Below are 24,532 nucleotides of genomic sequence, written 5' to 3' on the forward strand. Positions count from 1 at the left end.
ATATTTTTGAAAGCAACCTCACTGTTACAGCATTTTTACCTTTATTGAATAGGACAGTAGAACGTATTGACAGGAAAACAGAGAGAGGGGAAGGATCGGCATAGGGCCGAGGCAGGAATTGAACCCGAGTCGCCGTGAGCACTGGAGTGCATGTGTCGACGCACCAACCAACCGTGGCATTATTTATAAGACAGAAACTCTTTTATTTAGTTCAAAGCTAAATTTTAAAAAGACTCACCAGGTGGAATAAAATTAAACCTTCAGAAAGAACATCGACCAAACAGACCATAAATAACACAAAGCTTAAAATGCAGTGAACAAAAATATGCAATATCTTATATGCACCAGAAAATTGTGTGGGTTTACTGTAAAATAAGACCGTATCAATCTATTCCAATATGTGACCAGGGCACTCTTGTGAATTTTGCACATCATCAGAACCACGTGATTGCAAACAAGCTGATATACAAGTCACTCTTATGTTCTATGAACAATAAAACTTAATCTTGGTCACAATATAGACAAATTGTTGATAAAAACTTGGATTTTTAGAAATGTATTGGACGTTTCTCTTGAATTACTGAGGAAAGCGCTTAGCAAGAAATAAAAAAGCAATGAATGTGTAAATGACTTCATTAGAAATTATTTAATAACATCAAATACTATTAAATTTAATGGCAAATCACATTTATAAAACTTCAATCAGTGTTTTCCAGCACTTCTGCAGGTATCAGGTAAAATAGAGACCTTTAAGAGGCCTTTGTAAAAAAGTAAATTAAACATTAAATCTAAAAGTAACAATGTTAGTGGTTTTGTACATTTAAATATACTGTACTTAACACCACTTCAAGACTTTTGGGGTGGGAGGGGGGTGGTAAACCACTTTTGGCTTAAATAGCCGAGTATTGTTTCCCAGTGCAAAGGTCTATTTTATTTAGATGAAGATATATCTACTTTAAAAGCAAAATGAACTGCACTTTGTTTTGTAAGAAACTATCTGAAATGTATTCCATGATTGATTGATTATGGAGAGGAAAATAAAGACAGACCTTTTTGGGTTAAATTCTGAAAGCTTTATTTATAGAAAACTAGCTTGCAAAGTTCGAAAAGACAAAGTCATTGAACAAACAAATATACTGAAATAAAGGGAGAAAAACAGACACTTCGTAGTTCGTACAAAACAGCAAGATTTAAAAGTAGCATAGAAAGTACACTCCATAATGACAGTTAAAACGTGAAGAGTTGTATGAATACAAAAGTGTTACGAGAATAATGAAATGAGGTGATTTACAGAGCTATTTCACATGCATCAGATGCAACGAATGTCTCCAAAAGCTTTTAATACTAACACCTTTAAATACACCATTTCATATTCTCAACTGAAAGTATTAAAAACTTGATGAATCTGCTTTACACAGTGCAATAGGGTTTAGCTGGCCAGTATCTGCCGCTGCCGTTTGTCCTTGGCTTTCTCCTGTGTGCGCTGAGCCAAAACCTTCCCCTCGTGTGTCTGAGCAGTGCGAGTGACTGTGGAGATGCCATCCACAAATTTGGTCTTGAAGAGCACGTTTGCATTGGTGAACATTCCGTCTTTCAGAGACACCACCACAAACTAGAGAAAATAGGAGGAAAAAAAACACTTCAAAATACAAAACAAAATACAGAAATACATACAAAATTGCAATCACACAATTTGTAATCGATAAATCGTTATTATTTCAAAGACATGTATCTAAAGTTGTCAATAAAAAATAAAAGCCTAAAAAAAGCCTAAATTTTGCATGCTAAAATTGTGCGGCTGCTTTTATATAATGTGGAAAATTTGCTGCAAAAATATACACAAGACCTTTAGAACCATTAGTTTCTAAAATTTATCAAAGAAATAGTGAAACAAAGAAAAAACTTAAGTGTTTACCTCAACCTACACTCACCGACCACTTTATTAGGTACACCTTTCCAACTACTCGTTCACGCAAATTTCTAATCAGCCAATCACATGGCAGCAACTCAATACATTTAGGCATGTAGACATGGTCAAGACAATCTGCTGCAGTTCAAACAGAGCATCAGAATGGGGAAGAAAGGTGATTTAAGAGCCACTTTAAACATGACATGGTTGTTGGTGCCAGATTGGCTGGTCTGAGTATTTCAGAAACTGCTGATCTTCTGGGATTTTCACGCACAACCATCTCGAGGGTTTAAAGAGAATGGTCCAAAAAGGAGAAAATATCCAGTGAACAGCAGTTCTGTGGGTGCAAATGCCTTGTTGATGCTAGAGGTCAGAAGACAATGGCCAAACTGGTTCGAGCTGATAGAAAGGCAACAGTAACTCAAATAACCACTCGATATAACCGAGGTATGCAGAAGAGCATCTCTGAACGCACAACACGTCGAAGTTTGAGATGGGCTACAGCAGCAGAAGACCACAGGAAGCTGAGGCTACAATTCGCACAAGCTTACCTAAATTGGACAATAGAAGATTGGAAAAACGTTGCCTGGTCTGATGAGTATCAATTTCATTTGAATGGTAGGATAAAAATTTGCTGTCAACAACATGAAAGCATGGATCCATCCTGCTTTTAACATATCAAGTTCAAACTGGTGGTGGTGGTATAATGGTGTGGGGGATATTTTCTTGGCACACTTTGGGCCCATTATTACCAATTAAGCATCGTGTCAACGCCACAGCCATCCTGAGTTTTGTTGTTGACCATGTCTATCGCTTTATGACCACAGCATATTCATCTTCTGATGGCTACTTCCAACAAGATAACGCACCATGTCATAAAAAGCAAATCAACTCAGAATGGTTTCTTAAACATGACAATAAGTTCACTGTACTCAATTGGCCTCCATTTACCAGATCTCAATCCAATAGAGCATCTTTGGGATGTGGTAGATTGGGAGATTTGCATCATAAATGTGCAGCCGACAAATCTGGAGGAACTGCGTGATGCTATCTTGTCAATATGGACCAAAACCTCAGAGGAATATTTCCAGTACCTTGTTGAATCTATGCCACGAAGGATTAGGGCAGTTCTGATAGCAAAAAGGGGTACAACCTGGTACTAGTAAGGTTTACCTAATAAAGTGGCCGGTGACTGATATACACAATCACATTTGATAAACGTATGAAAAAAACAGTTTTACATTAGAATTAGAAAAAAAACACACACACACACACACACACACACACACACACACACACACACACACACACTCGAAGTAAAATATGACTTTTAAAAATGGTTAATTGTATTTGTTTATATTGTATAATATTTTGTTAAATCAATAATTTAATCAGCATTGTAGCATTGAGTTTCATCAAGTGTTTAAATGTCATTACTGGGATATTTGGTGCAATAAATTATATTTGAATGCATTTTACGCAATACTGTTGTGAAAATAGAACCGATTTAGATTTGTGGTCATATAAACAACTGTGCAGCAAACTGTTGTTTTTGCCCAATTTTCAGCCACTGCATAGAACTGAGCCGATTTTTTTTCCTGATGTGTGTTCTCAAACATCTGAGCCATTAAAAACTTGATCAACTAAAAATAAAAATTTTTGGCATTGTGTTCAGACTAGCTTAAAATGTTCAAGTCAAACTGAACCAGTTGATGGGCTGAGACGCTATGTTTGCATCCTTCTGTTTTTTTATGCAATTTTTTTAAATATGATATAATTCTGTTCTTATATAGGGGCGACACAGTGGCTCAGTGGTTAGCACTGTTGCCTTACACTAAGAAGGTCGCTGGTTTGAGTCCTGACTGGGTCAGTTGGCATTTCTGTGTGGAGTTGGCATGTTCTCCTCGTGTTCGTGTGGGTTTCCCCCACAGTCCAAAGACAAACGGTACAGATGAATTGAATTAACTAAATTGGTCGTAGTTTGTGTGCATGTGAGTGTGTACGGGTGTTTCCCAGTAATGGTTGCAACTGGAAGGGCATCCGCTGCGTAAAACATATGCTGGATAAGTTGGTGGTTCATTTCGCTGTAGCGACCCCTGATGAATAAAGGAACTATGCCGAAGGAAAATAAATGAATGTTCTTGTATAAGAAGAAAGCTGAGTGGCTTTTCCTACAACAAATTGCTTTTTCATTTTGATATTTGGCACCAGTTTATGAGGAAGTGATGATTTTGTTCTCTTTGACTCATTGGATAGAAACAGTTTTATTACCAAATCTTTTGTGATATTCCAGATTTGCACACAAGTCTGGTTCACATCTTTAGATGGAAACATAGCTACTGTCACAGAGCCTGTACAGCTTGTGCCACACACGACTTGAGGCATCAAATACATAGGTGAACAACTAGCCGCTTAACAAAAATTCAAAATAAATAAAAAGCTCCACTCACTTTTGTGCTTGATTTTGCTTTAAATTCTGTGATGCCTGAAAAATTCAGTAACCTATGCAGTTGTTTTTTACTTTACATAATAAAACAAAACAAAACCGTGCTTTACCTGTGAGTGTGTGAAGTGTGTCCTCAGCATCTGTCCAATGTTTTGTGTGTGTGAGAGATCAAGAGCAGCATCCACTTCGTCCAGGATATAAATGGGAGCAGGTTTGAAGAGCAACATAGCTAAAATCAGAGAGAGTGCCACCAGAGACCTGAAACACACACGCACACAAATGCATCAGATGATCAATGAGCGGCATATGCACAAGAAATCATCTCTGTCCACCATCTCATGCTCTAATGGATCTGTGGCCCAGAAATGTTGTCCTGGAGAGTCGTAACCCAAATGGCTATTGATTTTAGGAGCGATGTGCCACTTTTAGAAAAACAGTTGGCAAAAGGCTGACCTCTGACCCCCGCTGAGCTCTGTCAGGTTCTCTTTCCAGGTGTTCCCGAGAGCCACTTTAAACTCCAACCCATCCAGGACACCACATCCCTCAGGTGGAGCCAAACGAGCATTTGCCCCGGGCAGCAATGTAGAAAATATGGAGCCGAAATCCTTATTCACCTAGAAAAACACACACTCTACTGAACCTGTAACTCCATTGTTTTAGCTTGTTCCTTCTAGCTGTGACTGTAATTAATGGTGAATATGTAAAAATCAATATTTACCTTCTGCCAGGCCACATTGAGGGCCTCATTCTTCTTCTGGTCCAACTCTTCGATCGTTTCCAAGATTTTGGCTTTATCATTCTCAACGATTCTCTTTTTCTTCTTCAAATCGTTGTACTGAAAGACGACAGACATTGTTAGCATAAAGCTGCGAGATCTGTGCTGAGAGCCTCATGGGCACTGAGCTGACATGTAGCACCACTGTACCCTTTAATTGTTCTGAATCCAAATCCTGGCTCATGGACATTTCGCTGGAGTGGCCTTAAAATGATCTTAGACAAGATGTAGAATCTAGAACTGAAAAAGTTTCCTCTAGGTGTGTAATAGGATTGGGCGATGTCGACCAATTTGACATCTTATGATGTCTAATGTGAAACATCGCGATGGACAATGGTATTGTCGTCGTAGGCAGCAGTGAATTAATTATTTATTCATAAGGAATTAATTATTTGTAGCCTACCGTTTCAAATACCTGACCCGCATGGTCTTTGTTTTACCCATAATATCCAAATCATAAATAAATAAAGAGAAGTTACACACAAATTACTACCTGTCAATCACTTTTTTCCATGGGATTCTGACATGAATAGGCATTATCTGTGTCGATATATATGGCGACCCGATATTTGTGACCTGCTGACTGCTGGAGCTCATGTCCGCTCATGTACTGCATGTACGCTGCAGTGCATGACAGAATGTGTGTGCTTGTGTGGTCACGTGATGCGTGTTTTTCAGCAGTATAGTCTGGAAGGAGGGCTTTTCAAAAACACTAGAAAAAACACTACTTTGGACGTGGATCGTTTTCATTCTAAAGTGCCATTTTAAAACTAAGACATATTAGTATAAACGGGGCCTAAGTGTGTATTTTTCGCGAGCGAGTTGCTGCTGCGAAGGCGGCAGGGTGGAGGATCGCGATGCCAGCATCATGATGTCTATCGGCCATCAGACGATATTTAAATTAAAAGTAAAATAATAACCATGTTTGTGTTTTGGTAATAAAATGAATTTTACTTGTCATATTGCAACAAGCTCATCCAGTGGATGTGTTTCTTTGAGAGTGGCAGAGCCAGACCACACGTTGCCTGTTACAGAACGTTGTTTGGGCTGTTTGGTTGATAAGATTATAGTTCACGGAATTCAGGCTCTTAATTTTCCAAATATCTGTGGTGAATTGTTCAGTTTGTACTGTAGTGCATAACAAACTAAAACCTGCAAATCGAATGATACAATATAAATACATGTATCGTTACATACAAAAAGAAAAAAAAGAAATCAAAACAAAAAACAGCAAATTGAGCCAGCTTTGTAATAACTCTTATTTAGGTCAGGGGTGCCCAAACTTGGTCCTAGAGGGCCAGTGTCCTGCAGATTTTAGCTCTAATTTGCCTCAACACACCTGAACAGATGTTTCTAAAGAGCTAGCCCAGTTGTGTCTGATTGGGGTTGGAACTTAAGTTTACAGGACACCGGCCCTCCAGGACTGAGTTTGGGCACCTCTGATCTAGGTAAATAGTATGACCTAAAGGAGTCTATCAAGACCAGTCTAATCGCAAAAGGCAAGAATAATCAACAGCCATTAATATCAAAATCTTCATAAACATTTTAGATTCCTCCAGGGCATGGGATTCAAGTAACAATATGCACATGTTCAGAAAATTTGCCATTTTAGGACAAAACTTTTTTTTAAAACTGGGTGTTTTTAGTTTGCACTGAATTTAAAACTATTGCTATTTTTTAGTATGTGAGATCAAAAGTTCATACCCTCTCCTCAGCCTCGCTGAGCATGTTCATGGCCCTGCGGTTGACGTTTCTCTCCAGCTTGTCTTTAGTCTCCTCAAGCCTCTTCAGTCTCTGTCCAGCCTCTTTGGGATTGTTGGTCTTAAAGTCGTAAGCAGTGTTGGGTTGACCAAAGAGATGTTTCTCAGAAGAGATCCAGTCATTCTCGGCCAACATTCGGGCCACCTGAACACAGGCAAACATTAGACACACTCCAACATTACACTAACAAGGTTTCCATCTCTCTGTTATTAATGAACATTTGGAAATATCACATGAGAATACACTGAAAAAAATGATGTCTGCAAAATTGTTGCAAACATATGGGTTGAATTTAAACAAACAAATTAAATTTAGTAATGTTCAACTTAATTTGTTTAAATTTAGCCCAAATACAACCAGTTAACTTAAAATTTCTGTTAGGAAATCCAAGGAATCATCTTTGAATATTTTTTTCAGTGTAGAGTGATGGAAAAGGCAAATTTTAAATACAAAATCCTATTACGTTCGGTTGACCTGATTTTGGACAAATAATAGGTAATGTGAATAACTGGAGATGGAAACGCATTTGCCAAAAAAATTATGACATAGCAAACATTACGCACAGAGTCCATTATGTTTATCTAATTTACTGGTTGTTTACTAGATTACCAATACTACAATCAGCTGCTCTAACAACTTGATGAAAACACACCTAATTCACCCAGTTTTTTTTTTTTAGCAAAACTTTGAAAACATTCACTTCACATTAGGATGGAAACCCGTTCTTTAATGTCTCATTCACATGCTCTGACCTTTGCTGTGGCATCAGCGCTGTCTTTCTTATGTTTGTTGATGTTGTGTTCCAGCTCTTTGATTTTGAGTTGAGCATCATTGTTTTGCTCTCGGAGACGGTTCGCTTCTCCGCTCTTTCCTTTAATCTCTCTCTCCTGTCCCATAATCACCTCCTTCTGCTGGGACAGGTTCTCCTGCGCAACACGCACTGCTTCCTAAGCGCACATAGACACACATATAGCATGACAGTCAAGATTCATGGCACAGAAGTTAAGCATGTCACCTTTAAGCCAAGAAATATGCTAAAGACATTAGCTATTTCTGTACCTTATTGGCCGAAACCTCTGTGGTCATGGTATCGATCTGCTGCTGTATGGCTTTGAGAGCTTCATCTACAGCCTGAATCTGCTGCTCATATCCAGCTTGTTCTCTCTTCAGCTCCTCCAACTCCAGAGCTACTGCATCTGCTTCCTAGAGAAACAATAGAGGAAATATAATCTCAAAAACACAAGTCTTTTAAAGAATTTCATGACTTTTGCAGTGAGTTATTGTGTGCATATTTTTAATTGGCAAGTTAAAAACAGATGTTTTAGATTACAAGATTGTGAAGAACACTTTGGATGATTTCTCATTTGGTATGAAGAAACGTATATATATTTTTGTAAATGTCAATAATATTTTACCTTATCAAGAATGGTAAAAAATGTATAGTTCTATTTAAATGATAGTTCCCTCATAGTTCTTCTGTTGTATGAATATCAGAACATCGGTGCAAGATAATTCTAGAGATTATTTAGGTTTATTAAATAAAAAATGCAGGTGCACTCAAAGTTGAAAGCTTATGTTCCAACATTAGATTGAAAGAAAAAGCCAGCACAGCACATCCACCACCCATAGTCTCTAAAGAAATCATGAAAGTGGTTAAAAATTGATAAGAGGCAGATTAAAACATCAGATTTAATAAAAACGTGTCTCTCGTGTACTTGTGATCAACTGACCAAAACATTTATTAGCGAGCGTAAACAAGGCTAGAAAAGTGGACATTTAGAATAAGATTTAGAGGTCTATTACAGCCCTCACCTTTTGGTATAAAGAAAGATTTCTTGTTAAAATATGTCACGTAGCTAAAGTTATAAATGCTCTAAAAAAATGTCAAATGTCATCTTCTAGAAGTAGTTGGGTTTTTTTTTAAGGACACATACTCCTTTTAGTGTTTCGCATTTATATAGGCTCTGGAATAGTTATTTTTAGAAAGGAGTTTCCGAGTTAAGAAATAGTGTATAAATTGCTAGCATCCCCGTTTTTTTTTTTTTTTTTCAAGGTTACATATCTGCAATGTTGTATCCGTGTCATGGAGTAAACAAATTATGCCTTTTATGTCCAGGATAAAAAACCCTTTTTTTCTAACGCAAAACAAATTGCAAACACTGCTTAAAAAGATTTGGAATGGGATTATATTCTGAAAACTATATTCTGATTATGTTCACTATATTCTGATTACTGAGAGGGACTGAAAAGCAATCTTATGGCTTTTTCAGAAACGTCTACATTGTGTTTTTTAGTTTGATCCATTTAATGTAAGGTTTGGATCAAGGAGGTCCTCTCAAACCATGCAAAAAAATTCTAGAGACTTTGGTTGAGGTGAGAAAACATCTAACATTTGAACAAACTACAACAAAAGTCTGTTTCAGAACAAAGTAAAGAATCCACAAGTTGAAACCATCCCTTATTTATCTTAAATAAACAGCTTGTCCCTTAAATAAACAGCTTCGCTCCCTTTAAACATAAAAAATACCTTATGTTCATATGAAAACACAGCTATAATATCATCAAAAAAGTACCTGCTGCTTCTCTTTCAGTCTCTTGCTGAAGGCGTCTGCTTTGCTCTTGGCTTGATTGAGTTTCTGCTGGGCCGCTTTCAGTTCTTTCTCTCTTTCTGCTGCAGCATTTTTCATCTTGTTCTCCAGAACATTGTATTTCTCCTCCGCCTTCTTCTGAATCTCCTTAGTCTTCTGCAGCGTTTCCTCACACTCCTCTAAACAAGGAGAGCACCAGAACAGTATATTCGGTAAAACTGTACAGGGTTCTGGTTTCAGGATATTTATTTATTAAATATTTATTGCCACATCAGCAACTTATGGCTATTTCAGGGCCAAATAGATATACATTAAAATATTACATGATAAAAACAAATTCGTATTATACTAAAAAAGTTACTCAGACAAATATATAAAATATAAATAGATAAAATTCACAAAAAAAAATTAATTAAAGTTAAATATGATTTTTCTGTTCTATTTTTGATTAAAAAAAATGTAAAACTCTTCCTGGTGGTCTGGTTTCAGGATAAGAACTAGCACCATTTCAGTACAAAGGTTTGTTGTTGTTTACCGATAGTCTTGCGCAGGTTCTCCAACTCCTCCTGTTGTTTGTGGAAGGAGCTCTGTTGAAGCTTTGTCTCCAGGATCCGAGCCTCTTCAGTCTTCAGGTCCAGCTGCTGTTTCAGCTGACGATATCTGAAATTGAACAAAAGATATTTTAACGTTCTTCTGATTGATCAGTGTAGATGTTTGAGAGGTGATCTATTGGTTAGTGACTCACTTCTCCGCTGTTCCCTTGAGGCTGCTGAGCTCTGACTCCACTGCACTGAGTTCTGCCTCTTTAGTCCTCAGACTGTCCTGAATGTCCTTCACCTCAGCCAGTTTGGAAAGGACAGAGGCTGTCTGAGCACGAGCACCTACACACACAAAAATGTTACAGTTAGAGAACATGCCTTGGAAATGTATTTGTACCATCAAATACTGTTGCAGAGATAAAAATTGCCAACAGGCATCATTATTCTGTTTATAAATAGGGGTCAAGTATTATGGGCTTTTCAACGGGTTTCACTGAACAGCAAAAATTATGCAAGTTAACAAATGGCGAAGATGAATTTTGAGTGAACCTTTAGCTCAAATAGTAGAAAGTTTGATTTCCATCAGCTGCTAAAAAGTACCAAATCTAAGAAAAATGTAACTCTAAAATAATAATATTAAAAAATCTGCTACTGCTCTAAAATGCAAGGCATTGAAATGGTAAGGATATTAGTACTTGTATAATCAGAACATGTTGAACTAAAAAAAGTAAATAAAAACAACAAAACCTTGGTGAAATTACATAACTTTTCCAAACGTTTGCACATTTTTTAAGTAGCCATCTCTACTGCTAAACAAGGCTGCATATTTGATTAAAAATATTAAGTAATGTAGTCAAATATTTACAATCAAAACAACAAGAAAACTTTGATTAATTTACACGTTAACAGTTATGTTGTTTCATATTTTTGTGGAAACATGATTTAACAATAAAAGGTTTATCACAAGGAGTTGAATAAAATAACAAAGATTTTTGTATAAATTGTAACATTGAACATCCCATTTATTAAAATTTACACAAAACAAACATGCAGAAAAATTATTTTTGATTAATAAAAATAAAAAAACTAAATTATAATCAAATCAATAATTTTCTAAATTGATAGTGTATCTCTTTTGTGAGGGTCTTTATCTCATGCAATTACAGATACACATATACAAACCTCCAGTCAATGTTCCCTGAGGATCGAATACGTCTCCTCCGAGCGTAACTGTTTTAGTGCTCACACTTTTGTCAAAGGCAACTTTTTTAGCATTGTCCAAACTGTCACACACCAGCGTAGTTCCAAAAACATACTCCATTGCCTTCTTCAACTCTGATTCATAACCTACCAAAGACAGAGCTGTGTGCACATTATCTGGCCCAACCTGAAACAGAGCAAATAGGTTTCCGTTACAGGTTGAAAAGACAGAGAATATTTTAAATAAATCTATTAAAATCAGCACCAGTCCTCACCAATTTTTTGGCAGTGCGCACTACGTTATCATTGAGGGTACGTGCTGAGATTTTGTTCAGCGGGATGATGGTGTATCTGCGCCTCAGTTCACCCTTTTCCAGAAGCTTTTTTCCAGTAACCTTAATTTGAAAAAGTTTAAGACAAGTTTAAAATGAAATTACACAATATAGATAAGCTACTGTTTAAAAGTGTGTGCGTAGATTTTTTTAAACCACAAAGTATGATTTCCAAAAACTATCAAAACTACAATGAAACAGTAATATTGTGATTTTTTTTAATTTATAATTAACATATAGAGCAGGCATGTCCAAGCTCGGTCCTGGAGGGCCGGTGTCCTGCAAAGTTTAGTTCCAACCCCAATCAGACACACCTGGGCTAGCTAATCAAGCACTTACTAGGCTTTCTAGAAACATCCGTGCAGGTGTGTTGAGGCAAGTTGGAGCTAAAATCTGCAGGACACCAGCCCTCCAGGACCGAGTTTGGACACCCCTGATATAGAGGGTAAAACTGAATTTGGTGCTCAAGAAACATTTTTATAAATGTTTATGAAAATACTGCTTTAAATTTGTGGAAACCGTGACAGACAGTTTTTACAGTATTCTTCAAAAGTACGACAAATATGACAATGACGTATTTTTATCTAATGCCATGTCAGCAACCACAGCTATTTTCATGGCAAAAACATTACATGAATAAATATACAGTTAAAAACAACAATACAATTTTAACGCTAATACATGACATTTCTAAAAAAAAAAATTCCTGGTGGCACTTTGCTGAATATCTCCTTAAGTTATTAAAATACAGATCTAATTAACAGCTACACCTTTTTTTTTTTAAAGTACGCCTCACCTCATTGTCGACCACAACATTATAGAGTCGTCCGCCTGCTACCACCTCCAGAGCCGTAGCGTTCGACACATCAGTCACCGTGAAAAGATTTGCCACCAAACCCTTCACTTTACTGCGCTCCCAGTTCCTTTCAGGATCCCTGAATCCAAACAAACAGTACCACTGGATTAATTTTCACACATTTTAGCTAAATGAAGCCTATAATTGACACAGACAAACAGCTTAGATCAGTGGTTCTCAACTGGTTTGGCCATGGGACCCACATTTTTAGGAACTATAAAATAATTTTAGGAATAATAATTAATTTGTATTTATTTGTTATCATAAACAAGTAGTGACAGATAAATCATAAGGAAATCACCAAGACTTACAAATAAACAATATTTTATTGCTGTCATTTAACAAAATGTATGCACTTGTGATGCCCTGAGGTCTTGGATTTGTCTTTGAAAGTAGTCCACAGGTTTGTCCTTGCAACTGGGATGTTTGGTTTCTAAATGTTATTTTAATTTAGAAGGTTTCATTCTCTCCTGTGAGAGCACCTCACTACATATGACACACTGAGGTTTTTTTTGTCGTCAATATATATAAATCCATACTGTACATATTCGGGGTCATAGTTGCGCTTCGACATATTTGTTGCTATGATGAAATGAAATTTCACATGTCAAACGGTACAGTTGTTGCGCGCGCATTTCAAAATAAAAGCCCGGTATAAGCAAAGTAAGTTAAAAATAAAACTTTTGTTGTTTTTTGACCACACACTCCGTGACGCACTGAAAATGTTTCTGCGACCCACTTTTGCGTTGCGACCCACCAGAAACACTGGTCTAGATGAAAAAATCTTTTAAGTCCTCACGTGTATTCGAAGCGCAGGTTGGGGAATTGGCCCATGAGGGACTCATAGGCTTCTCTGAGCTGAATAACTTCCTGTGAAAACTGCCTCTTCTGCTCCAACAGACTCTCCTCTTGTCCATCTGAAAAAAACACATTGAGTCAGTGGTTTAGACTGCATAAATAAATTCCTGTATAATCTAGGCATAAGACTATAACAAGTTTCAAGGTTTGACGCAGTTTAAAAAAAGTCAAGGTTTTAAAACTGCTAACATTTTCTGTTACACCGTTTCTACAGTATTTGAAAGGATTTTCTAATGTGTGTATTTTTTTTTTTAATGTGTTGTAAAGTAATCTCTATTTTTGAAACTAATGAAGATAGCAGAAGTCAATTTAATTATCTAGCCTGACATGTTTACTAGACATTTAAAGAGAACATATTGTAGCGCAGTAATCACAATACCGTGACATTTCTATTCAAGGTTATCACACCGTCAGAAACTTATACTGGCCCATGCCTAGTATAATCACATTCAATATGTACCTTCGTAGTTGAGTTTCTTCATTTCAGCCTGTAGCTTTTCTATGCATTTGTTCACAGCCTCAAATGTGTCCTGGTCTTTTTTGTAGCCACTGTCCATCTTCTTGACCTGAGTCTGCTTAGTCTTCAGCTCCTGTTGAGCGTGTTTCAGTTTCATCTGAGCCTAAGAGACAGAACATTTAAACAGTTTAACATCACATTTCAGTGAAAGACAAATACAACATAAGACACTGTTCAAAGTTACATACAAAAGACACAGTAAAGAAACGTAACTGCGTATTAAATTTACAAAGAATTAAATAAATGCAATGGTTCAAATAAATGCTTTTGAGCTTTGAAGTCATCAAATTGTGGTTAATTGTTGTAACCATTCAAACAACATTTAACACTAAAGTTTTTATTATATTGTATATATTTTTTTATTTAATGCCATGTCAGCATCTTATGGCAAACCAATTAAGAAAATGCAAATATAATAAATTAAATAAAAATCAGTGAGAAAACAAAAGTTCTATTATAACTTGTTTTCTCTCCTGCCTTCCTGTTATCTCTCCTGCCTTCCGGCAGGCGCTTCAGGCTCCCTCGGACAAAAACCAGCAGACTGAGGGACAACTTTATCCCCAGAGCTGTCTCCCTTTTGAACTTTGCCCCTCACTGACTCTTTTGCCCCCCCAATACACCCCCCACACTCCTCTAACTTATACTCCTCACAGTCACTGCACTATTTAACATTTGCACATTTAAAGTTTGCATATTCATTGCACTACATTGCACTGATTCACTTATCTGAACTGGACATACCCACGGCACATGAACATTTGTAATTGTTTATCTATCTGCCACTCCTGATTATTAATAGCATCCTGTACATGTATTCATTTATTGTAAATCTGTTCATAGCTAATACAACCTGTATATAATGTTCATAGTACATCCATCTGTAAATATTACCATAGTTTTTCTATAACTGCACTTTATAACTTATACCTGTATCCTGCACTTGCTGCTATTGCACTGCTGGTTAGACCGAAACTGCATTTCGTTGCCTTGTACTTGTACATGTGTAATGACAATAAAGTTGAATCTAATCTAAAAAAATTAAAAATAAAAGATATATCTCTTACATTGTGTTTTTTAATTCTAAAACAATGTCTGGCAAAACATTTTCTAACTCTGTCTTAGTGGGTTTACTTTTAGTAAATACCACGTAAAATAAATATTTTTTGAGCATCGAATATGAGTTTTAAAAAACTATTTTTTTAAATTCAACAAAAACAAAATGATGCTCTCTTAAAATAAAATGTACAGATTAGACAATTATTTTAAATTGCAACATTAAAAAAACTAAAAACTTCTGACAAAATAAATAAAACATCATTATTGCTCAAACATTTGAACAGTAGACTCAAAACAATCATGAAGCTGTGGGTAGTCTTGAGACATCATTGGTTTTAGTAACATACTGTAAATAATACTAATATTACAGTAGTAATAGTATGCTCAGTGAATAGTTATTAAGGTATATACAGTGAGTAAAAAAATTATCTCATCAATGTGAACACTGGACTCAGTGGCTGCATTTCAGTCCAGTTTTTATGCCTTTTTACTTACTAAATTCCCTGTCTCGTTCCCTCAAATGTACGTCATTAATTACCTTACAGAAGTGTCCACTACTGGCGGAATATCTGAATGAGATTAAATGAAATGCCCTAAACCCTTGAGCAGTTGGGATCTATAGAGTTGTGACATCACAGTTGGTGCTGAAGTGGAAAATGAATTTGAGGGTATGTCCATGTAATCTACCCTCGTTCACTTGATAAAGTGGAACGCACTTTAAAACGGCAGTGAGGAATCCCCATAGGGAACAAGGGAAGGAAAGTTTGTGAGTGCGTTTCTAAAACTGTTGACGGTCACCTGTTTGGCCTCAGTCTCAGCTTTACTGATGTCATTCTTGCAGGTCATCATCTGACCACTAAGTGTGGCTTCAGCTCCATCCTCATTGGCGGAGAGACCAGCTGACACTGCCTTGAAATGTTGCTGTGCTGCTTCCAGAGCTTCTGCGTCCTTCTGGCCCTCCTCCTGCACTGTCTTCAGATGCTCTACTGCTTTAGCAACCTCAGCCTCCTTAGCGGACATCACCTTCTTATCCTAATGCAAATAAAGTACACATTTAAATTCACACTTCCTTAAATCAACACACCAATATCAGACAATTTATAAGAATTTTTTTTTTTTAAATATATTATATAATATGATTATTTTAAGACTCCTTCTACACTTTAAGACATTATAAACACTTTTCAACCGGAAACACTGGCGAGATTTTAACTTACAGTATATTTACTAAATATTAATGTAAGAAATTAATCCAAAACTAAAATATTATTCTTATACTGAGTAAAAATCTATTAAACCTAGCTAATTCAGCAGGTTGTCGTCTATAGAATTGCAGAAATAATAATTTTGCCTTGGTAACTGCAGTTAACAAAGCAGCATGATGTCAAATCTAGTAGGATTTCATAAACTACACAGCATCCTGATATTTGCAGATTTAATTCAGGCAAACTTTAGCATACAACCATACATTGCATAAACAAAAATTATATAAAATGTAATATCTTGCAAACTAGCATATAAGACTTAATACTTTTTAAGGGCCATAAATTTCTCTACATTGATTTATCAACTTTTAATACTTTAAGACACCGCAGACACCCTGTATTTGTATTTATTTAAAATATCCATCAAGACACTAAACATCTAGCACTCGAAAGGCAAGACATTAGATAAATAGGGTAAAAAGAAATTAACTAAGAGTTATCACCACACTTCCTAAGTTGACTTAATACATTAAAAATTGTGAATATTTGTTTTTTATTAAAGTTATTTTTGTATTATATATATGTTCTAATTTGCATACATATCTTGTACAAAAATCAAGTAAAAAATTGGTTTCATTTTTTGACATATTACAGATCAAAGGCTTTTAAAGAGGGCACTTTGGGAATCTATTTTTACTCGCTGCATAATTCAACAAGTACTGTCAACTGCCAGAAAAAAGTCAAATAAAACGTACAAACCTATGTAACAACCCACAGAATACAAATATGAATAAAACATTTAGTGTAAGTGCTATTAGGAGATGAAGGAGATTTATGTCGAAGAGAGTGAAGGAGTAAAAATATATATTGTAACTGAAATCTACAGACAATAACTCAATGCGTGATAAGACACACAAGAATTGTATGCATCTTCAATATATCTTTTTTGGGTTCAACAGAATAAATAAAACTCAAGTATTTGAAACTACTTGAGTAAATTTCCATTTTTGGGTGAACTACCCTTTTAAGTCAAAGAGTGGAAACCAAAGAGCAAATAGAAAAGCCTGAATAAAGGACAGCATCATCTCATACCTCCTCCATGTTTTTGACCAGCTCTTTCCTCTTCTTAGTCTCATCTTTCAGGTTTTGCTTCTTCAGATCCAGAGCGCTTTGGGCCTTGGTGTCCACTCTCTGTGCTTCAGACAAGGTCTCTTCCAGCGTCCTCAACACCCCCCCAACCTCCTGGAGAGAAAGAGAGACAGACACAGAAATGAGACGAGCTAATGGAGTACAACAGGAGACAGAAATATTCAATCAATCAACCGCACACTTTTCTAACAGGTATCAATTTGCATCATAAAAAATTCACAAATCTTTTCCCGTACAATGATTTTAATACTTTTGCCAGTCCATTACCCACCATCCCATCCCCTATTACAGACCTCCAGTCTCCACAGAACAAGTACTCGATTACCAAACCTGTTCAAGTAAAAGAAACCCTAACTATTTAAATTCAAGGTCACCGCACCGCAGACTGCGGTCAAGATTTGGACCTTGAATGAGTTTAATCAGAACCACAAATCATTTCTAATGAATTAAAGACAGTTTTCCTCTCTGCACAGAACATTTTGACAGCTGACACAGCAAAAGCTAGACAACAGATGCAGCCACAATAACCTACAACACAAAATGTCAAGATGAAAAAAAATATGCATACATACAATGGGCAAAGAAAATAACTACGATAACAATTACTATTTTTAATTATTGAATGTTTTATATAATCCGAGGGCGTACTTACACTATGTACAGTTGCCTTGAACCGGGCCAAAGCACGCTTGTCCCCCCTCTGTCTTCCCCAACGGCCCGCAGTCACATTACATTCGGGCCTGGGCACGTTTACGTCATCGATGATGCGCTGTTCAGTAAGCGCTCTCGCTCATCACAGTGGACATTTCTTTAGTTATTATTGTTTTAGTCATTTGAGATGCAGTGACACGCAGTCAAATATTGCGCCAAACAGATCAGCCACTTTTGATGCTCATAAACAATCATAAAGTCCTCGTGCTGCAGAAATTACAAGGTTTGCTGACGGCGCAGCTGTCGTGCAGCGAGGGGTTTGCGTCTTTAATAAACTACAACAGTTTTCGTTGCGAACAGTAAGAATGGTTAATAAATCCATATGAAACAATCCCGTAAAAGTCACGTCTAGCTTTCAGTTTCGGGTTCAGGTGCTTTTTGCACTTGCGTACAAGCACACAAGTGCACACCTGAGCCCAAGTGAACCACGCTCTGGCACACCTCTTCCAACTGAGCCAGGGCCGGCCAAGTGAACCGTGCCTGAGCCCGATTCAGAGAACTCACATTTCTCATACCGATCCAGGATATGGGCCTGAGCACGGTTCAGATAGCATAGTGTGAATAGGCGCTGATTTAATTATACAATGCTTATTGCTAGATTAAAGGAAACGTTATTAGTATTTTTTTTTTATTTCAGATAAATTATTATGATTAAAATAGTAAATGTAGTCATATTAATGTTTACAAGTTTAAATGGTATTGTTGTGAATACACTTATATTCAGAACTATAAGATAAATTGTGAATACACTTTGATTCAGCAGTTTGTAAGGTCTTAAGGTTATGTACTAATAAACACTTTAAAAAAAGCACTATGAAATACAGGTTTTAATAAGACGATTATTCTTGTTATAGCAAAGCTGAATTTATGAGCTGAATTCAATGACACGTGATCTCCAGAAATCATTATAAAATGCTCATTTGATTAGTTTAATATTATCAAAGCTGAGAACAGTTATGCCATTTTTTGTGTGAAAACGGTGATACACTGTTTAAGCATTCTTTGATAAATAGAAAGTTGAAAAGCACAACATTTACAGTTGAAGTCAGAATAATACTCTTAAGGCCCTTAATACTCTTAAGGTTTTTTTTTACATCCATTTTTTTATTTCTCTTTGCTATTTGGGCTTATTAGAACCTAATTAGAATAAAAATCTAAGTATCATCTTTTGATATGATGTACTTTAAAAAAATATATATGTCCATATATGTGGACTCGTGGTCCGAATTTACATAAAACACTTTTTCCTGAATTTTTTTCAATGCATATTTAACAGAATTTGTTTTTGAACTTGCTTTGACTACCAGAGAGTAAAAACATGTTTTTCCCATTTTGGACAGTTAAAAATAGTGTTTGATACATTTCATATGTTGCAAAATAGTTGCAGGATGACACTGTATGTCTGCAACAAAATATAAAACATTCAGTTTTATTTTAAAATTCAAGTATTTTAAATAGCCACTAAAGAGCTAAAATGTGCTGTCCACGTATGTGGACACTCAAGCCCTAGGAGGTTACAAAACCCCAACAAATCTGGTCTTAAGAAAGACATGTTTTAGGAAACTTATCATTAGAAATTTAAAAAAAAAAAAAAAAAAAAGGGGGGGGGGGGGTTGTGTGTTCCTTTATAAATTATCTTTAAAAACTGTTTTAAACACAAGGACAATTTGTATTCTTTGGGATCTGATTCAAGTGTGCTTACCTTTGTTTCTCTGTACTCCTTTTCTCTTACATGGACTATGTTTGCATATATGTGACGGTAAAATATTTTGTAATGTAAATATCATTACACAATATGTAAATAAAATGTTTAACATAAAAAAAGGAATTTGGAAAAATACATGTATTTTTATAAATCAAATAATTAATAATAAATAAAAACCTCAGTAGGTTATAGGAGGCTGAAATTATATTAGCAAATAAAATCTGATAGCAATTTAAATGAATCAACATCCTGAAACAACATCCAAGTGGCGTCATCCAGGTGGATGAGGAGATTTCCCCAATATGTAAAGCGCTTAAAGTGTTAAGCACTATATAAATGTAAGGAATTATTATTATTAACATATATTTATTTATTTAGTCAAAAACTGCGCAGTCTGCTCAGCTTTTAGAATAAGTAATTCATAAGCGAGCCCTTATGCTCCTTGCGCCTGCCCCCCACTACTCTGATGGACTCTGTTAGACAGGAATTGCCTCCTTATTGAATATTGCCAATGAATGCACTATTAATTCTTGCCCTTGTTTTCAGATCTGGCTGTTTGTTCTCCACTCACCTTGTCTCTCCTGCGCTCCAGCTCCTGTATCTCTGCACTGAGCTCCTTCACTTTGGCCTCATTCTGTTTCATGTTCTCCTGCAGCTTTGCGATGGAGCTCTGCATCTCTTGCAGTTCTTCATTAGACTTCAGCTTGGTTTCCTCAGCACACACAAACAGGTACGCCACGTACAGCCGACTCAGGTGTTCAATCTCTCGCATGAGCTTCTGGTACTCCAGATAGGATGCACGTTCCTGAGTAGAAGCAAAGGAGAGCAATATACTGAAAAAAAATTTCTTTCAAATTATACATTTTTAAGGTAACTGGTTGCAAAACATTTACATATGGTCTGAATTTAAACAAACAAATTAAGTTTAACATTACTAAATTTAATTTGTTTGTTGTAATAAATGGTTAGCAACCAGTTACCTTTAAAAAAAAAAAAAAAAAAAAAAAAAAAAAAAAAAGAGTAAATCGAATGAATCATTTTTTTCAGTGTAGGATAATTATATATCGAATCCTATGTACCCTGTCTGCAGTAAGGAACTGATGCTGTTAGAAAACGCTTTTCAAAGCAGCACATAAAGGCACACAGTAATGTATAGCCTTTAGATTACATTATTTATTATTTAGCCACTTTAGTATTAATATATCAAAGGTATAAATAAATAATATATGGTTTTTAATCTAATATACACATATACATTACATTATAGATACGTTATTTATTATTAATTCACTGTTATTCATTCATAAGTTTCTTTTGGGTTTCACAGCAAAAAGTAAATGGTGCAAACACCATTATTTTGCAATGAACTACACTTAAAATAAATAAATAAATAAATAAATGCCTACCTCCTTCAGTTTCTCCATAGCAGGGGTGATCTCCTCATCCAGGATCTGTCTCGCACCCACATAAACAAATAAGGATTACATCTCCATAAGATTAAATTGTTGTTGACAATTGATATTTAAATGTACGTACAGTCTGAATTTCTTTGAGCTTGGCATCTTTCTTCTCAATAGTTTTCTGAGCACTGATCTTCTTACATTCGTACATCCTTGTACCTGCTGCCTCCTCAATCATGGCCAAAATCTAAACATAAAAAATAGGAAATTAACATCTTAGTATCTTCTAAAAGTCAAACTGACTATTTTTTTTTTATTCAAATGATCTCTCACCTCAGGAGGCTTCATGTTTAAAACCTTAGTGATTCTCCCCTGGAATAAACATGTAAAAATAATGAAATTGCTGTGCTTAAAGATACGAAAATCCAAAATAGGGGTACAATATTAAGGATTCAACAATACAGAAAGCAACCATTCAAACAAAATTTGCTATATTATACAAAATTTTTATTCATCCAAAACTTTGCACATTTTGAACGAATAAATTAAAAGAGGTAATTATCACGAAATCAAACAATGATGTGAACTAGTTTCTGTGAGTATGAAAACACAAAGACTTCATATTGAATGTTCTATAGCTCTATAACCTGTAAATAAACTAAAGATTTGCACAATTTGAGAAAATGCAAAACTTAGGCCCAATCCAATTCTATTTTTGTACCCCTAACCCTTTGCCCTTAAAACCGAGGGTGAAGTGGAAAGGCTTTAAAATTTACTCCTAAGAATTGGGACAGCACTACAACACCTGCACACGTCATCATATGTCATCGCAAGCTCTTGCTTCATATGAGATCACACGATCGCGACTGCTGTAGTTATTCCAGTTGCTTTTTTCTTTGTTTGTTTATCTTCAAGAAATCACTGAAGGCATATATTATGTTATCATAACGATCTAATGTGACAATAAGATCGTAACTATACTGTGCATTTACACAGTGGCTATTTTCATCTATGTAAATACAGGAAAACAACATTAACATTATAGCAGACACTGTAAAAAGGTCATTCTCAGCCACGACTTTTCTGACAGGGTATTCGAGTGTCGTCGAGTGACAGAATGTTGTGGGACTGCTGTGTACTCGTTATTATGGATTATAGATCGTGAAATTTAGCAGTTTTTATTTTAGCGTTTTTAAAAAAAAAAGCATGAGGGTAAAACACGAATTCGGTTATGAGTGTATAAAAACATGTGCTTGTTTGTTGGAAAAATTTTTGTAATAATGACAAAAAAAAAAACTAATTTGTGGACCTCCTTACTTCTGGGTTTAGCAATACTGCCCTTGTGGCTGGTGTATTCTGGGAATTTTTTTTACTTCTGGGTTCCGAGTGTGGTGCTGAACAATCTTCATTCGAAGGGCTATTCACCCATTCCCCTTAGCCCTACGCCTTCAAGCTAAAGAGAATTGGGACACCCCTAGCCCTTGACGTGAACGCACAAAACGAGGGGTAAGGGGAAGGGCTAAGGGGTAGAATTGGGATTGGGCCTTATTCCTTATGGTTCTTATAAACATGTAGTCTTTGATAAACTCTTAAACTGTTGTTAAATTACTTGCAAGATTTTAATTCAAAATGGCTTTTAAGTTACATAATTTTTTTTAACTATTAAAACGGAGTAGAGAAATATTAAACATACAACAACAGAATCTAAAAAACAAAAACATTACACACATATACATTATTCCTGGTACCTCAGGCCCAAAAAGTTTTATAAAATTATTGAAGGACTCAAAATTCAGTATATACTGTTTTCACCTATATAAAACAAATATATATATATATATATATATATTTATTGATATATATTGATTATATATATATATATATATATATATATATATATATATATATATATATATATATATATATATATATATATATATCAAATAAAATATATATCAAATAAAATCTGAATTTTGCTGGAAAGAAGCATTGAAAAAAAAACTAAAAAAAGAAAAAGAATAATTCCTAATAAAATTAATTTAAATAAACAAATATTTTTAAAAAGCATTACTTCATAAACTTGAAAACAATAATAATAATATTAATTGTAATTGTAGAATATTCTGAGGCCATATAACTTCTGTTATAATGATTACCTGCATGATGAGAAAGTGAGGGTTGTTGACATTCAAGCCAACTGAACAAAACAGATCCTGGACACGCAGGTTGTTCGCATTCACACCGTTGATGAGGTACTTGTTGCGACCACCAATGACCACCTATACAACACAAATAAAAATTTCACTTTCTCATTCTTTAAACTGAGCTGCTATCTTACAGTGATGACGGCACTGAGTTTAGATTATCTACCTGTCGTGTGATGGTAATCTCATCATGGGTCTCAAAACCAAGTGGACTCTGTTTCTTATTGGAGTTGTCAAAAGTGATGGACACTGTTGCCTTGGTGATCCCAGCCAGGCCATTTTTGTAAACCAGATCTTGGAGATTTGTTGCACGAACCTACAAAACAAGCAGTTTTAGCTTTTAAAAGTCTTTGTATGTGTATTATATTCAACACATCTTTTGTTTAAGTTTCATATACATTTATATTTTTGTTTGCTTTTGTCTGTTGTTGTCATAATACAATTAATTAACAACATATATGACCCTGGACCACAAAATTAGTCTTATATTACAGGGTTATATCTTGACAGTAGGCAAAAATACATTGAATAGGTGAAAATTATTCATTATTCGTTTATGCCAAAATTACTGGTAACGTTATATTAAGACGTTTAGTGAAGACGTGTTCAATTCTCTAACGTTGCAGCAAATATGTCAAAACTCAATTTCTGATTGATAATGCCCGTTCCAAACCTAATTTGGACAACAAAGGCGATTTTCTTAGTAATTTTATTTATTTCAGACTTGTTTGCATCTCTACTAAATGTGGCATTATCTAAATAAAGTAATATAACGTTATACATCAGTGGAAAGATTATTAATTTATCACCAGTTAATAACTTATCACCAGTTTTGTGGTCCATGGTCACACATAACAAAAAAGACTGTATTTTGTTTTTCAGCAAACAAAAATAAACAACATTAAGCTAAACAAAGATAAAGACAACGCAGACACAACTCAAAGCAAGATTTATACATATTGCCAAGTTCTGATAATAAATGAGCACGTTTAAACACTCACCTGGGAAAGGTTCGAAATCCCCAGCAGAAAGCAGATGGAGTCGAGTATATTTGACTTTCCACTGCCGTTCAGTCCAGTGATGGCGTTAAAAAACGGATCAAATCCGTTAATCTCTGTCCTTTCGGCGTAGGACTTGAAGCCCTCCAGTACAATAGACTTTATGTACATTTTATCGAAATAATAGGAGTAAAATCCACTAACAACGTTTGATAAAAACAACCTCAAAAAGTCCCGGCGGTGCTTTCAGTTCAACCATCCAAACTTGAATTTTGGCGCCAGGCGCGTTTCCGCTCCGCCGTTCAAAAAACAGTACAGATTTC

The 24,532-nt window shown here is 35.5% G+C and overlaps 1 protein-coding gene across 1 annotated transcript; it reads right to left on the reverse strand.

The window, feature by feature from the left end:
- Positions 1–1,050: 1,050 nt before the first annotated feature.
- On the reverse strand, positions 1,051–24,473 carry smc2 (structural maintenance of chromosomes 2). Its single transcript, XM_056460560.1, has 24 exons — positions 24,213–24,473; positions 23,378–23,527; positions 23,164–23,286; positions 21,341–21,379; positions 21,144–21,254; positions 21,014–21,058; positions 20,179–20,412; positions 17,135–17,284; positions 15,636–15,869; positions 13,725–13,884; positions 13,206–13,323; positions 12,347–12,485; positions 11,494–11,613; positions 11,201–11,405; positions 10,225–10,360; positions 10,015–10,139; positions 9,465–9,658; positions 7,951–8,094; positions 7,644–7,838; positions 6,835–7,035; positions 5,074–5,190; positions 4,809–4,969; positions 4,466–4,613; positions 1,051–1,612 (listed from the first exon to the last, which is right to left on the reverse strand). The coding sequence occupies exons 1-24, from the start codon at positions 24,378–24,380 to the stop codon at positions 1,430–1,432; spliced, it is 3,600 nt and encodes a 1,199-aa protein (XP_056316535.1). The 5' UTR covers positions 24,381–24,473; the 3' UTR covers positions 1,051–1,429.
- Positions 24,474–24,532: the final 59 nt, after the last annotated feature.

The sequence above is a fragment of the Danio aesculapii genome, chromosome 1, assembly GCF_903798145.1.
Source record: "Danio aesculapii chromosome 1, fDanAes4.1, whole genome shotgun sequence".
NCBI classification, from domain to species: Eukaryota; Metazoa; Chordata; class Actinopteri; order Cypriniformes; family Danionidae; genus Danio; species Danio aesculapii.